At 48.6% G+C, this 16,444-nt stretch overlaps 1 protein-coding gene and 1 long non-coding RNA gene across 6 annotated transcripts in view; one reads left to right on the top strand and one right to left on the bottom strand.

The window, feature by feature from the left end:
- Window positions 1–3,707: 3,707 nt before the first annotated feature.
- LOC111553233 lies at window positions 3,708–14,653 on the bottom strand. The gene is made up of 3 exons (XR_002734855.2): window positions 13,358–14,653; window positions 4,470–4,555; window positions 3,708–4,219 (listed from the first exon to the last, which is right to left on the bottom strand). It is a non-coding gene; the product is annotated as an uncharacterized LOC111553233 (long non-coding RNA).
- Window positions 12,511–16,444, top strand: part of TOX2 (TOX high mobility group box family member 2) — a 157,997-nt gene continuing 154,063 nt past the window's right edge. Inside the window, exon 1 of one of the 5 annotated variants that reach the window (XM_023227898.2) lies at window positions 12,511–12,964. In XM_023227898.2, the coding sequence (XP_023083666.1) occupies window positions 12,578–12,964 (387 nt within the window). In that variant the 5' untranslated portion in view covers window positions 12,511–12,577. Of the gene's footprint in view, window positions 12,965–13,046; window positions 13,121–14,062; window positions 14,183–16,444 lie in introns of those variants that run through there. The other 4 variants (XM_023227900.2, XM_023227903.1, XM_023227902.2 and 1 more) reach the window with 4 other exon arrangements.

Raw genomic sequence — 16,444 nt, forward strand, 5'->3', positions numbered from 1 at the left:
TGCCCAAGGCTTGCTCTCTCTCAACATGTTTGCTCCTCTGTAAAAGAGGAATAATGGAGCTAAAGGAGCTCCATCTCCCAAGACTAAGTGAGGATGGAATATAGCAATCAGTGGGTGAGAGAGCCACTCATGCTTTGTTCCTTCCTCCCCACACACACATCATCTCCATGTTCCAGTTAGAATCTCAGGGAAGGCCAAGAACTGAATTCAGGGTCGCTGCTCATGTCCTTGGCCACTGGCACAAATTTGTGCCTCGAGGCCCCACCTTCCTCTTGTTTTTGTCACTTCCTATGTCAGTGCACCCAAAATCTCTGCTGGCCCTTCCATGTTGTAAAATTGTTTTGAGGAGGCATCTTTCCAGTCTAGCACTACATTTCCTAGCCAGCGTTGCATCTGGGGTTAGCTATATGAAAAGTTCTCATCAAGGAAAAGTGAGCAGAAGCAATGTGTCACCTCTGGGCTGGGGTTTATGTGAAGCAGGGGGATGGTGGAGCCAGTGATAGAGGAAGCCTGGATCCCTGAATCACCACATGGAGGAAAGCTGTCAGCAAACAAGGAACTGGACTTTTCAGTGAGCTGGAGTAATCAGTGAGCAGGAAACAGACTTCTGAGATTAAGCCACTGAAATTCAGGGCTTATTTGTTGCAGTAGCTAATGTTACCCAGAAGATACACACCATCCACACACTCACCTTCCCTGGCACAAGCTGCCCTTTCAAACCTCTCAGACATTCACAGATCACATCCACACAGATCCAGGGGAACTGGATCACTGATGTTATCAACTTAGTCATTGATTGAACAAATATTTGTAACTCATCTGCAGTGTGCAAGGAGCAAGACTAAACATCCCCAACACAATGCAGATCGCACCCCTACCCTTTCTGGAGGAGGTCATGTCCAGGCCTTCTCCCAAGTCCAGCTGCTGGCCTGAGGCCTGAGGCCCTCATTCTCCCACCTGGGGATCCAGCCCACCCTTAGACCCCTGATCCTGGACTTTCCCTTCTTCAAAAACCAGCCCCTACTCACTGTGAACAATACACCCTAGAGCAGCAGTTTCCAACCCCTAGACCCATGGACCTCTACTGGTCTGTAGCCTGTTAGGAACCGGGCCGCACAGCAGGAGGTGAGCGACAGGCAAGTGAGCATTACCCCCCGAGCTCCACCTGCTGTCAGATCAGCGGCAGTATCAGATTCTCATAGGAGCGTGAACCCTATTGTGAACTGCGCATATGAGGGATCTGGGTTGCGCTCTGCTTATAAGAATCTAATGCCTGATGATCAGAGGCAGAACAGTTCCATTCCTAAACCATCCTTCCCCCATACTACCAGTCCGTGGAAACATTGTCTTCCACAAAACCGGTCCCTGGTGCCTAAAAGGTTGGGGACCACTGCCCTAGAGACTATGTTCCCCTTAGGACTGCCACTCCCCCTCATTCATGTAAAAATCCAACTGGAAGTCCTCACCATTCCACCCTCAGCCCTCTCACCTTTCCTCCAACTGCATCCCATGGAGACCTCCAAAACCAGAACCCCCTCCTTTTATCATTATCTGTCCCCCGCCTGCCTTCCCTTCACTCTTAATCTAGGATCGACCTGAGAGCTGAGCATTTTCACTGTGTCTTCACCCCTGGTACAGACGGCAGGGTGCATGTTCAGTCATCCCTGGCAGCCCCAGGAGCTACTAATAGTTCTCCAGGGCCTTCTCATTTGTCCTGATTCTTTTGCATGGCCTCCCTTCAGATGTAGTGCCTGCTTCCCCCATACCACACACACACTGCTTGGAGCTGAGGACATCACTGTCCACCCCTGGAAATGGAAATGTAAACTACTGACGCCTTTGTAAGCTGACCTTGCTGCCTCTTTAAGTGAAGGGTTTAACTGTGTCCACAGATCTTGGCCAGCAGACCATAGGCTGGATTTCAACTTCATTCACTTCCTTTACACAGTACACAACCTATACAACTATACATGGTCGACTTGGCTTTGAGCTCCTAAATTTGGCTTGTGGGGTCCTCCCTCTGGCTTGCCCCTCCAGCTGTATCTAGGACCTTTCTGTCATGCCCTGGATTCTCCACCAATAGGCAGCTTCATGGGGAGCCCTGTGTATAATGGGCTACTTCAAATCACCCTGTCTTTGCTCTTACTGTGTCTTCTGACTAAAGAATTCTGCTTTGCTCACCTGGCTCCTGGTCATCTCTGAGACCTCGTTTGGGAGTGTCCCCATCCTGGAAGTCTTTCTGCATCCCTTCTTGCCTCCTGCAGCCTCCACTCCCAGCCCCTGTGGCCCCTGGGTAACCCCCATTGTGCACTCATTGCCCTCCACTGCCGTTTCTGTCCACACATCTGTCTGAACACAGCCTCTCTCCAGCAGGGATCACATCTGTAACCTTGGTAGCCTGCTCCAGTTCAGGACCTGGCAGCAGAGGACAGCAGGAAATGGAATTAAATGAGGAAAACGGTTTTAATCTAAAAGAGTGCTTGATAGGATGAAATGAATCCATTCTGATAGATTCACTCATTCATGATCCACTGGGTCAACAAATACTTCTTGAGCGCACGCTGTGTGCCAGGTGCTGTGCTGGCCCCGGGGCACTGTGAACAACCATTTCTGGTTATGTGGGAGCTCCCAGCTTTAGCTCTCACATATATCATCGTACCAGAAAGAGAAGTGTAAATAGTGATTCTGGTTTGGGCAATGTGAGAGGAAAGGAAGAACTGGGCCTAACCTGGCATGGGCTGGGGATGGAAGCCCATGATTCTAGGGGCAGAAGGAGGGTCACGGGCCACAGCCAAGGCCTGGGAGCTGTTCCCCACCCACCTGTGACCTTCAAGAGCCTAGACCTGGAAGTCAGGGTCCTGGACTCCCAGGCCTCTCTCTCAGGTGAGCGGCTCAGAGAGCCTGAGCAAAGCACTGCCTTGCTCTTGGTTGCAACTTTGAGGGAGAAGAATCCATGGCTGAATGAAACTTGAGCCCCGAGGTCTGATCTCAGTCCACGGGGGGACTGACCTTGGCATAAGCCCCTTGCTTTTGGGTACAGAGGCCACCACAGAGCCAGCGACAGCCAGGACCTCTTTCTGGGCCAGACCCAGGCTGCTTGCTAAAATTCGAAGAACCCGTCTGCTTACCCAGTGCTGCTAGAGTTGCCATTTTAGTAACCAAGTTTAGAAGATTCAATTAAGATTGGGAGCCTCATCCCTCTTCTAGGGAGGCCTCACAATTGGTGTTTTTCTTTGCAAAAGCATGAGTGGGGCCCTTTGCAGGGGTTTTTGTACGGCAAGCAGAGCCCAGAGAGAAAAAGAAAAAAACCCAACAACTTTAGTTCAAAGATGCCAATAACGGGGGATTTCTTTCCCCGTCTCCCCCTGGAAGGTTGTCGACAGAACAGGCCCAATCAGGCCGGCGGCTGGCCTGCTCAGAGAGACGGACGTGTGCTCCTTTGTTAGGACGGGCTGAATAGGATGTCCCTGCACCCGGACCTGGTCTCCCGGCTAACAAAGGACCCCTTTATCACCCCGGGCAAAGAGTGCTGCTGAGGTTGCCACAGCAACTCAGGGACACAGACTTAACGTGCAAGTGACATTTCAGATGGTAACCGGGCATGCAAACATTCAGATTTCTTTATGTAGAGTGGTTTCCTTCTCTGGATATTTTAAAGGAACCACATCGCAAACAAAAGAAAAAAATAAGTAAACAATAAACACGTGGTCAAGCAGCAAACAGAAAATTGCAATTCAGCATGCTGGCTCCTCCCCTCCTGATGAAAAAGTTGGGCGAAAAGCCTTGCTGAGGGCATTGTGGGAGGCCCTGGGTGAGCTGAGGGTTTTTCTTATCTGAAAGGCAATCAGACATCATTAAAGAAAGTTAGGGGAAAAAATCATCTGAAATTCCAGTCACTGGACACAGGACACTTTTCCTTGTCTCTGTCTCTGTGTTTACCAAACATTGCTACTGGATGATATGCTGCCTGCCAGGCTGAGAGCTGGGCTGGGGCATGCGAAGAGACGTCAGGTTCCTGCTGTCCAAGGTGGATGGTAGAGTGCGGTCCCATGTAAACGTGATCTCCATACAACGCTGCATTCCCTTTAGTTGAGGTCAAGGCAGAGGAAGTAACCGATGTGGCATGAGCAGAGGTGAGCAGGGAATAGTGGAACTTGGATCTGCCACCAACCCAGTGTTGACACTTTGTTGCTATTCGCTGGATGGAATGAGGGAGACCCTGAGGGAAGGAAGGAGGACAAAGAGGAAGAGTTACCTCTAAATTCTTCCATAGTGGAAAGCATGGTAAATAGCATGATGCAGGCACAAATGTTTCTCCAGCTGCCACCATAACACACAAGGGATTTTCCCTCCACATTTTATGATGACAGTTTAATAAACAATGTGGAAAGAATATCAGAGTGAACACCTGTAAACCACCACCTGGATTCCACCATTACTTTCCTCTCCTGGTTTTATCACATACTTACTATCCATCTACATGTTTCTGTATCCATTCAACAAGCTGTCTTCTTTTGGGGGTGCATTTCCAATTGCAGACATCCTTCCACTTCCCCTAAAATACATCAGCATGTGTATCATCAATTAGAGTCTACTATTTGTTTATAATTTTTTAAATGTGAAATTTACATACAATGCAATGTACAAACCTTAAATGTATATTTTCTGGGTTTTGAGGAATGTGACTGCCTGTGTAACCTAAGCCTTCATCGAGATACAGTATAGTAGGGTTACTTCAGAAAGTTTCCTCATGTTCCTGCCTAGTCAATTCCCCCACTTACCAACCATTATAGCAAAAATAATGTTCTCATGTTGCTTTCTAGTTTTCATGGTAATCATTCTTCTGTTCACTTAATCAATTCATTCTTTAGTTACCCAGGGCCTTCACTGTCCCAAGCATTGGGGACATGTCCCCATAGGAGATGGTATGTGAATGCTCTGGGTTTGAATCTCAGGCCTAGAGTTTTGTAGGGCAAGCCATCTAACCTCTCTGAACTCCACTTTCCTGACCTGTAAATTGGGGATGGTAACATTAGCAACAACCTCACAGTGGGTGTATTATGTGAGATGATACATGCCAACCACTTAGCACCTAGTAAGTACTCAATAAACATATTATCTTGAGGGAGGCCATAGCTGAATGGTTGTTGTCAGCACTCCAGGACTTTAAAACCCTTTGTTTTTCTCACGGCCATTAACTCAACTACTACTGTCCCTGTCTAATTTTGGCTATTGAAAGCCCTCCTTCTCTGAACGTTTTTGGACAAGGACATTTAGGCTTCTGCAGAATGATTTTCCAAGGCTCAGTAGAGAGTTGGAAGGGAGTGACCAGAGAGTCGTGCATCTTTTATTTTTATGTTCTTGTCTTCATGTGTCCCTTAAAGTCGGCTTGCTTACGAAGCCACCAGCATTTGGGGAATGGTCATTACCACAAGGGGCTTTGCCAAAGGTCTTCTTCAAGGTGAGAAGTAGCAGCTAACTCTTATCTTTATTTTCCTTTGCCAAAGCCTGTGCTATAGCAGGTGATAGAAAATATGGCACCACAAGGGCATGTAGGACCAAAGTGAAGTATTGTCATCCTTAGAAGAGGGAAACATTAGTAGACATTCTCTTGTAAAAAGGAAGGAGCCTGAGATCACAAATTCCTGGGTCCTGGCAGCTCACCCTTGCTCAGAGCTGAGCCACTTGAAAATGAGTCCAAAAGCAAGGACAAGAAACAGCCATCTCTTTCACCTGCCTAACTCCTACTCATCCTACAGTGCCCAGCTCAGCATCACCTCCCTCAGGAAGTCCTCCTCTGTGTTTCCAATTCACTTTGTACTTAACTCTATTATGTTTATCATACTATACTTAATTGACCACTTACCTGTCTGTCTCCCCATTTCAACTATGAGTACAAATCATGTCTCTATCATAGTTTGAATCTCTAGTCCCTGGCATATGCTAAAAAATATTTTTCTTGTATTAATTTAACCAATATTGCCAAATGCTTTCTAAGTACTAGGTGCTTTACGTGTATTATCTTTGTTTGCAAAAATGTTATTTTTTCTTCCCAGTTACTACAAAAAAACTTGGAGAATATAGAAAATAGAAACATAGAATAAAAATGTAGTTTAATGACAGACAAACTTCAAGTATGATTGATTAAGAAGAGAAAGAACATATGTAACAAATACAGGAGCATTTCAAAAATCACAAGATAATACTCGACATGTTTAACCCAATACGTTTGAAAAACTAAGTGAAATGAACAATGTTCTAGAAAAGCATACCAACATTTACCAAGAAAAAATGATATGATCATCCAATTATAATTTAAGAAGTATAAAATTTTTTTAAGTATAATTTTTTTTTATAATTTAAGAAGTTGAATCAGTTATTAAAATTCTCCTTTCCTATTCATTAGGCAAAACCAGTATAACCTTGACACATGAAGCTTGGCAACAATAGCACAGAATTTTATACCAATTTTGGTTATTAATATAGACGCCAAAAAAAAAAAAAAACCCTAAGTGAAATAACTTCAAATGGAGTTTAGCAATATATTAGAAAATAAATTATGACTGGAGGTAGTGGCTCATGGCTTTAATCCTAGTCACATGGGAGGCTGAGGCAGAAGGATCACTTGGGCCCAGGAGTTCGAGGCGGCAGTGAGCTATGATCACATCACTGGACTCCAGCCTGGGTGACAGAGTGAGACCCCTGTTTCCAATAATAATAATAATAATAATAATAATAATAATAAAATTAGAACCAAATAGAAGTCCCAACAATTACCCAAGGTATTCAAGGATGGTTCATTATGAATAATATCTATATATATAGTACATATCATTAATAGGTCAGATGATAAAACCCAGAGGGCTATTTCAATCGATGCCAAAAGTAAACCACATTGTAAACTACAATTAATTCATGCCAGAAAAAATATCTTAGCGACTAGGAATAAAAAGAAACTTTATTAATTGATAAACTATATTACCAAAAGCTACAGTAAGTATCTTACTTAATGGCTTAATGGTGGAATATAAGAAGTAGGTTCACTGAAGTAAGGAACACGACAAGAATGCCTGATATCATCACTTCTATTTAACATTGATTCTAGAGGTGCTGGACAATGCAATAAGAAAAGACAAAGAAAGAAGTGGTAAGAAGATTGAAAAGGAAGAACAGAATCAATCCCCGCTTCCAGATAACATGACCATCTACACAGAAAGTCAAAGGGAATCTATAGAAAAACAGAGCGAATAAGAGAGTTTTAAATTTTTTCTTGGATACAATATCAACTTTGAAAACTTTAATAGTATTCCTGTCTATCTATCTGAATTAAAATAACTTTTAATAAAAAATTTAATTCTCCCCAAGTTAATTGAATAATTAAATGTAATTTCAAGTAAAATACTAATAGGGTTTTCTTTTTACCTTACTCTGAAATTGGTATGACAGATCAGAAAGATGCAGTGAGGTGTAGTAGTTATGAGTGTGAATTTGGGAGCCAAACTGGCTAGTTGCACATCCTGGCTACAACTTGTTCTAATGGCAGGTAAGTTACTTGGCCTCTCTGTGCCTCAGTTTCCTCATTTATAAGATAGGGACTAACTATCTCATGAGATTGTTGGCTAAGGGAGTTGAGCAGAGTCTAGGACTTGCATTCAGAGTCTTTCACATCTCATCTGGTATTCTTATACACAGGTACCAGAGTAAGTCACTTTGTGCCAAAGTCTGTCACACACATGTTGGTCCATTAGATCTTTTGTCCAGCAGACACTTTGAGTGCAAATTGTGGGCTTCTTTGGCTCATTGTCAGAAATAATGGACAAGTTGGCATGCTGTTGGCCAGAGGGCTCCATGGCCAGGGCTCTAGGAATGCCAACTGCTGCCTCAGACAATAGCTACCCACCAACCAAGTTCCTGGAGGAGAATTGTATAGCTTGTACCCTCCTCTTTGCTTAAGGGCTTTCTCTGGTTGCCACAGCCCTGTTGTGCCTCTCAGTCTGAGCTGCCAGAATGAATGCCCCAGAGAGTAGGCTTTAACCAAGTGTGTTAAGAGAGTTGGTGGGTAAAGACCCCTTAAGGGGATAACTCTGAGTATGTGCTCTACACTATTTCCAGAATTCCCCAGTGGAGTTAGGCTCTAGTCACTCATGGTAGTAATTTGTTGGATAGTACGCCCTTTCTTGACTGTCTTCCTTTCTTGTCTCACTTTCCCACACCACTACCAGTGTGTCCTGGAATTTCTCTCCCATAAACTACTTGCTCCAGAATCTGTGTCTCAGGATCTGCTTTTGACTTCAACTAAGAGAAGTTGAGCTTTTGAAGTGAGGTTTTCCCAGTGGACTTCCATTTTCTGCACCTCAATCCAGCTTAACATATTCTGCCACATGTATGTTGGCTACTGGGAAGGAGGGGACGGAGACAGATGTAGCTAGGGCCTCACCGGAGGGCTGAATTGTGACTTCCCTCACTGGCAAACATGGCCCATCTGTGAACTGGAATCTGAACAATTAAATTCTTCGTGTGTGTGTGTGTGTGTGTGTGTGTGTGTGTAGGAAGGGGTGTATCTGTATGTGTGTATCTAGGAAGGTCTCCCCAAAGGTGGGCATGAAGCATCCAGGATTTGTTAGCCCCTGTGCTAGTCACTGGTAACACTGAGATGAGTGAGCTATGGTCCTCGCCTTGGAGAAACTCACTGGGCAAATGTGATGTTGCAGTTCTTTGAGATTCACACTAGTAGTCCTGTGTGCAGATGGTTATTGGAGCAGCAAATTGGAGCACTAAGTTGGAGTCTTAGAGAAGTCTTAACCAAATAAATGTTACTTGAATTAGGTCTTAAAAAATGAGTTGACATTTGTTAGGATTTTTATGGCTCAGAGAATAGGATTAAATATGCTCAGGCCCTTAAAGCTTCCACCTGTAAGTGACACACACTACTTCTGTTCATGTTCCATTAGCTAAAGTGTCACAGGGTCACACCTAAGTTCAAGTGGGTGGGGGAGTACAAGTCTACCATGTGCCTATAAGAAGAAAGAGGAAGAAGATTCATTACTAGATCTAAGTGCTCCCACAATTGGGTATTTAGTTCCTCTGCCATGGTTGTTTTTTTAGGGATTAGTCCTTTTGATTTAAAGCCAAGACATCCCCTAGGTAAAGGAGCAATAGGTGGAATAGGACTCATTTCCCTCTTGGATCCCATGGGTAAGTGGACACATCTTGTATTAACCATGTCTTATTTTCTCTATTCTGATACTTTGACATCTGGGGTCTTGTGGACCCTGGAGGGACTGCCTCTTCTAGGGTTAGCCAATACCTAGAAATAGGAAACGCTTACCTGTGAGCCCATGAGCATATTTTCAAATGCAAACCAATACAGAGCATACACTTTCAACCACCTGTATTATTGGGCTCTCACACTCCCACTCACTATCTACCTGCCCCAATTACTCCAGGCCCAGTACCAGACAACTAGGGACAGTCCCTATGCCCCAGAGCTGCTGAAATTATTCAAACATGCCAATCGTAAACCTGCCGACCCTGCCTTGTCTGCTCCTTCCTGCAGAAACCACAGTAAAGGCTCTTACCCACAGTTCCTTCTCTCTCTGCCTCCTGACTGACCTGGTGCTTCCCCAGTGGCCCCCAGTGACATGGCATGTCCCCTTCTCCTGACACCTGGGAGTACCAAACTATCTTTTCCATGGCAATCATCTCCTGATGTGTTGTCCTTACCATACCTCGAGGTTAATAAAACATATTAAAACCCATATATATTCTGATATGTCAGCTATTTATGATACCAGAACTGAGAGCTGGAAGATGAACAAACAAATATTCTGAGTCTCCAGACTGGACCAGCTGGGCTACTGGCTGAGATCTGAGGTTCCTCTCTCACAGGTACTTCTTTGCAATCAAAGGGAAGAGAGGAGAACTGAAGCGTCACTCCCATCTTCAAGACAACAGATGAGGCTGTGGTGTTTCTTTGGGGGAACTGAGTCATCAGCTTCCTGTGTGATCAACTGCTAACATGAAGTGGCAAGATCAAGCTTTGGGGCCTTATTGGACTTTGCTGCTGGATTTCTCAGATGTCTCCTTGGTGCTGGCTCCCTCCCCAGGGAAGGAAGTGGATATAGGTGACTGGCAGGGTTTATGGTTGCTGCTGCTGGCAGGCTCCAGAGAAGTCAAATAGTTGCCTGTAGCTGACCCATTGCACATGCGTCTTCAAACTCTGGTGGACATTGTTCTACACCTCTGGCCAGAGTTAGTGGGACCAACACTGTGGAAATATGGGCAGTAGGAAGTGCTCCAGGTGGAATTTCCAGACTTAGGTGTAGTCCTGGCTCTACTATTAACTGTCACGACGTGCATTCCTCACTGGCTCTCAATTTTCTCATCTGTAAAATGGCCACAGCAGTCTTATTTCCTGACCCAGAGTATTTCTGTGAAGACTGATTTCCCCAACTTGCAACAGAGGTATCTGTAAAAAAAACTGGATCACAAGGCCAGGAGATCAAGACCATCATGGCCAACATGGTGAAACCCTGTGTCTACTAAAAATACAAAAATTAGCTGGGCATGGTGACATGCACCTGTAATCCCAGCTACTCGGGAGGCTGAGGCAGGAGAATCGCTTGAACCAGGGAATGGGAGGTTGCAGTGAGCCGATATTGCACCACTGCACTCCAGCCTGGTGACAGAGTGAGACTCCATCTCAAAACAACAACAACAACAAAAAGCAAAATTAAACAAACAAAACATAAAACTACAGCAAGCATTATAACTAATGGTGAAATGTTGATATCTTTCCTTTGGAGATCAGGAATGGGACAAGAGTGCTGCTATTGCTTCTTTCAACCCCATGCTGACAACAAACAGAAAATAAAGAAGCCATTCATAAAATCTAATAAAAGATGTGCAAGGTCTCCACACAGAAAACTACAAAACATTACTGAGATAACTTTTTTTAAAACTCCAAATAAATGAAGGGACATACCATGTTCATGGATAAGAAGTTTTACTATTGAAAATGTTAATTTTATTCCAATTGATCTAAAGGTTCAAAGTGATACCAATTGAAATCCCAGCAAGATTGTGTCAGTGTGTTTGTATGTATGCATATAAGTAGGTACGCTGATTCCAAAATTTCTGTGAAAGTATAAACATCAAGAATAGCCAATGCAGTCTTAAAGAACAAAGTGGGTAGACTTATTTCATGGGACATTTAGACTTATAAGGCCACAGTAATCCAGACATTGTGATAATGGCACAGGGAGAGAAAAATAGGCTAACAGAACAGAACAGAGAATTCAGGAACAGTCTCATGTACATATAGACTACTTGATTTATGACAATGTTAGCACTGCAGAAGAGTATGTGTGTGTGTGGGTGGGGGGGCGGGTGGTGGTGATCTTTTTAATAAAGAGTGCTGGTCATTTGGCTATTCAGATGAAAAAAATGGAGACAGGACAATGGAAAATTTTTTCTGATGAGGTGTGGCATTGTATTTCTAGAAACAATGACTGCTGAAATTTATTTGGAAGTTCTTTCCTTTCTGAGCTATAATTTCCCTCTGTTGTTCCCAAGCCTTCAGTGAATGTCTGTTTCCCACACCTATCTTTTGTTAATGCATCTTTCTTACGGTCCTAGTTCTAGGCCAGGACCAGCAAAGCCCAAGCAGCAGTTGAGAACTAAGTTCTAAGCTAGCTCCTGAGTGGGCAGGAAGCTCAAGTCCTTTTCTCCCAGTGGCATCCTATATCCTGATGCCACACAAGAATGCCATTCTGGCTGACTTCTATTTCCTGGCCTCTCCCAGTCAGACATACCTGGAGCAGTCAGTGAGCAGTGAGATTGCTAGTGTAGACTATTCTTGCATGAAAAGGGGGATGGGGTACAACAGTCTAGCAACCAGCAAGTGATATCAAGAACTGGAGGGGATTTTTTTGGTTGGGGAGGATCCCCGTTTCACAGTCACCTTTCTGACCCACCATCAGAGTCATCCCACTTCAATCTCAGTTTCTTCCTTTCCTCACTCCAAGAGACCGTGACTACGGGCAGATCCTAGACCCCTCTTCAGAGCTTCCGGCTCTAGGCATTACTACAGCCCTCCCCTCCCTATCATTAAAAGGGGTGGGGTCCTTCTGCCTTCTCCAAGTGGTTTCAGTTCTGGATCCTTTGGGAGCAAGGGAGCCCACCCTCCTGGAGCTCCATTACTGGTGCTTCAAGTCTTTGACTCAGTTTCCTCATATGTGAGTGAGAGTTTAAGCGCGGCAGTTTCCGGGGGGGGCTCTCAAACTGACTCAGATCAGTGAGATGAGGAGGGGGCGGGCATCCTAAGAGCATCCTCCAGCGCTGGCTCGCGTCCCCCAGGGAAGGCAGCACCCATCTCCAAAGTGGTCCTGTCACCACCTTCCTCTTCTCCCCCCGCACCCACGCCGCGGGGCGGGGGCCAGCGCCGCCTCAAATATTTAGGGCAAGGGAGTGTCCCACTTCTGGGGAGGGGTGTCGTTCGGGCTTCTCTCTCTCCTCACCGTGGGTGGCGAAAGGCGGGACGGAAAAGCGCCGTCTGGACAGGCGCGCCCACTCAGGGATGCAGGGCCGAGCGGGGGACCCAGCGGGGACCCAGCCCGGAGGACGGACCTTCCCGCCCCGGCCTGGGCCCCGGGGCCCCCGGGCCCCCGGGCCCCCGGCCCTAGGCAGCGCCCGAGGCCGGAACAATAGCGCTCGCGGGCGGGGCGGGGGCGGGGGCGGGGCGCTCCTCCGGGCACCGCCCCCGGCCCGCCCCCCGCGCTCACAGTCCCGCTCGCACACTGGCTCCCACCCGCCGCCCGCCCAGGCACTGCCCGCGGGAGCCGCCGCCGCCGCCGCCGCGCCCGCCATGGACGTCCGCCTGTACCCCTCGGCGCCCGCGGTGGGCGCGCGGACCGGGGCCGAGCCGACCGGCCTGGCGCACCTGGACTATTACCACTGCGGCAAGGTAGGCGGGGGCGGCGGGGGTCCCCGGCGGGCGGGGCCGGAGTCACCTGGCAGCTCGGGACGCGGGCGCTCCAGGGGTCCCACGGGGCCGCGCACATCAACCCCGCTGACGGGCACGGGCGGCTCACATCGATCCCCTCGCGGCCAAGCTCACGCCGTAAGTTGTTGGGATCGCGGGTAGAAGTCATCCCGACAGCCACCCGTGCGACGACACAGTGGCCCCTCACTCACGTCCCACTGACAGCCTCGCAGTCATTCACAAGCTGACACAGTGGCCCATGGCCACACGCAGTCGGCCAGGCAATGCTCACACGGTCCCGCCGTCCCACGCAAGTCACCCTGACAGTCACCTATACACAACGACACCCAACCGCTCACCCACGAACAGTCTTACCGCCACAGACGAGTCACCCACAGACGCTCCGATGCCCCACACACGGTGACATGCCCTCACCCGCTGTCACACTCAGGCACAACGGGGGACAGTCACACAAAGAAGTCGCTCGACAGTCACACGCTCGCAGCCACAACGCCTCACCCAGGAGCACACTGTCACACACAGCCACCCCGCTGGACGGTGAGCCTCAGGCACAGATGGTCCTGATGGCCACACAGTCACACGCGGTCACACCCAGGGACGGCCACACCTCGGTCATCCATAGTCGCGCGTCGAGGTTTAACTTCTCAGCGCCGCTGCACACTAATTGGGCAGTTTACTAATTGGTAGTCACTGCCCGGCGGGGCCTCGGATTCCGAGTAGGTGGCGGCCAATCGAGGCCTGTCCCCTCCCGGGAACGGTTAGCCGGCCTCCCTCCAGGCTGGGGCTGTAGTGCAGGACACCCTCCCTCCTCCATGTTTCCAGGATCTCCTCCCCCTACCCCAGCCAGGTCCCCGCTGCGCTGCGCCGGGCGCGTTCCCAGCGATGGAGGCTGGCGTGCCTGGAACCCCGAACCCGAGGCGTCAGGTCTCACTGCCCCGCCTGGCCCAGCCCGGATGGGCTGGGTGCCTCTGTGCAGTCCGCGTCCCCTTCGGTCGCCGGGGAGGGAACTTTCAAACTTAGTTAGGAAGCGAGACTGTCCGCGCGTCCGCCGGTAGGTGCGTGGGTCCCGGGCCGGCTGGAGCCAAGCGCGGCTTTTCGTCACTCGGAGCCCGGATTGAACAGCGCGCGTGGGTTTCCCGTGGCCCCAGAGCAGACGCGCGGGCTCCTTGGCGATGCGGGGTGAGTGTGCGTCCAGTGGCTGGATCGGCGCTCCCCAGGGTCTCTCCCCAACCTCGCAGGCTTTTCGTCAGGCCCCTGGTAGTGGGGATGAGGCAGGAGCGGGGCGTCCTGGCGCGGATCCGGGGGCCTCCCGGGCTGGGCCTCACGGAGTGCGCCCTCAGGCCCTAGGGGAGCGGCTTCTGGCAGAGCCTCCCCGCAGTTCGCCAGGGGCGGGAAGAGTCCAGGCCACTAGCCTGCGCGATGTGGGGCGGTGGTGGGCGACAAATGAGGTCTCGCGAAGAGTGGGGGTGGTTCTCTTTTGTCCAGTGACCTGCAAAGTTAGAAGCCGTAGAGGGGGGATGGTAGCCTCAGGAGAAGGCCTGGAGCTGCCTCCAGTCTGATGGAGGAGAAATAGATTAAAAGTAGCAAGTGGAGTTTTCAGGGAGGAGAAGGTTGGGTGTGGGGCCAGCTGGCCTGTCTTCTGCCCTTGGCTCTGTTATTTTTCAAAACGTGAAGTTGGCGAGGTAGGTTACAGCCTCTGGTTTGCGGGTGTGGGTGGGCTGGGCATTTGTGCCTCAAAGTCTGAGTGGGTAGGGGCTTAGCCTGGAGCGCTGCGTTTGAGGGTGGTGTTTCTATAAATCTCGCCAGGGTGGGGCTGTCCCTAATAGGGGCCTTTTGAGGCAGGACTCAGCCGAACCCCCTGCTTTATTACGATGCTCTGTAAACCTCTGACTCAGCACCAGAAACTGTGCGAATCTCGCCGGGAAGGGCCGGCAGGGAGGGAATGAGAAGCCAGCGATTCTGGTTTCTTTCTGTGTGGGATGTAGGACCCCTGGCCCATAGCTGAGGATGTGTCTAGAGTGGGGCGGGGCAGGGATGGGGGTGGGGATGCTGCTGAGCCACTGAATAGGTGAAAGGAAGGTCTGAGTTTGCACTGGGATGTGAAACCTGCTACTCAGTCCTTCAGGCTAGAGCAGGGTGAGGCGGGAGGGAGAGGTCACCATACTCAGCTAGGGGCTAGAGGTGTTTTGGTAAGGGATTCCCTAGTGGGCATGGCCTTAGTGGTGGTGCTTGGCTGGTAGGACCGGGCGGTGACCGGGAACTCCCCTTTTCTGGCTCAAGAAGTGGAGGGGAAGGGGTTGGGGAGGGAAATGCCCAAGCTCCACTTTTACACTAGTCACTATCAAAGCTGGAGGGGACACTGAGGCTCAGGGCGCAGTAGTGACCACACTTGGGGCCTGCAGGCCTGGCTGCATCCACACGTTGTGGAGTGGACACACCCACACATGGGGGGCTCTGTCCCTGGAGCCCAGATGAGGCTCCTTGCACAGGGAGCCAGGCTTTATATACATAAGGGCAAGCATTTGCCCAAGCGATGCCCGACAACTATGGGGCAGTTGACCTGGAAGGGCTCTTGGCGACCGTCCCCTTGGCGACCATCCCCTTGGCGACTGTCCCCTTAGCGATCCTCTACACAGAGATTCCCAGCCTCTTTAAACCAAAGTCACGAACATTGGTTGTTCTTTTGGTATCTTTTGTTTGAGAAAATACACACTAATGAAAAGCTGTTATGGTTTTATTTTTGCTTTGAAATAGATGTGTATTTTATTAATCACAATATTAGCATGCAGTAGAAAAACAGCTTACCAGGTGTGAATAAGACTCATTACTATTTAATGTAATAAAGGTTCTTTTTGAGCATAGGGATTTGTGGCCCCATGGCTCCCATCATCTGTGGCTCCATGCTGGGAACCATTGGTCTCCTCCTTCTTTGCATTACAGAAGGGGAAACTGAGTCACAGAGGAGTGTACTCACAGATTACACAGCAAGTAAGGAGCAAAGATGAGGCCTGAGCCCAGGGTTGACTCCCAGCAGGACATTTGTTTGGCTTTTTTGCAAGTCTCTGTCACGGTTTAGGGGTTTAGAGCCTGTAACATCTTTCTTAGGGTAACTATGAACTCCTGGTTCAGATTTTAGCAAGGCATCTTACCAGGCTGGGGGACAGCTGGGGGATCCCTGCTTAACTATGGCAAGCTAATGTAAACTGGCCATTGGAGCTGGGCAAGCCTGGGTCCAAATGTCCATTTGTTGCTTAGTGACCGCGGGCAAATGATTTTTAGCTCATTTTTTACTGAGATATGATTTACATACAATAACATGAAGATTTTAAGTGTACAGTTCCATGAGTTTTGACAAATATTAACACTCATGTAACCCACTCCAGATAGAGAAAGAACTCCAGATAGAGAAAGAACATTTCCGTCATCCCACAAAGTTCCTTC

Source organism: Piliocolobus tephrosceles, chromosome 20 (assembly GCF_002776525.5).
Source record: "Piliocolobus tephrosceles isolate RC106 chromosome 20, ASM277652v3, whole genome shotgun sequence".
Taxonomy (NCBI): domain Eukaryota; kingdom Metazoa; phylum Chordata; class Mammalia; order Primates; family Cercopithecidae; genus Piliocolobus; species Piliocolobus tephrosceles.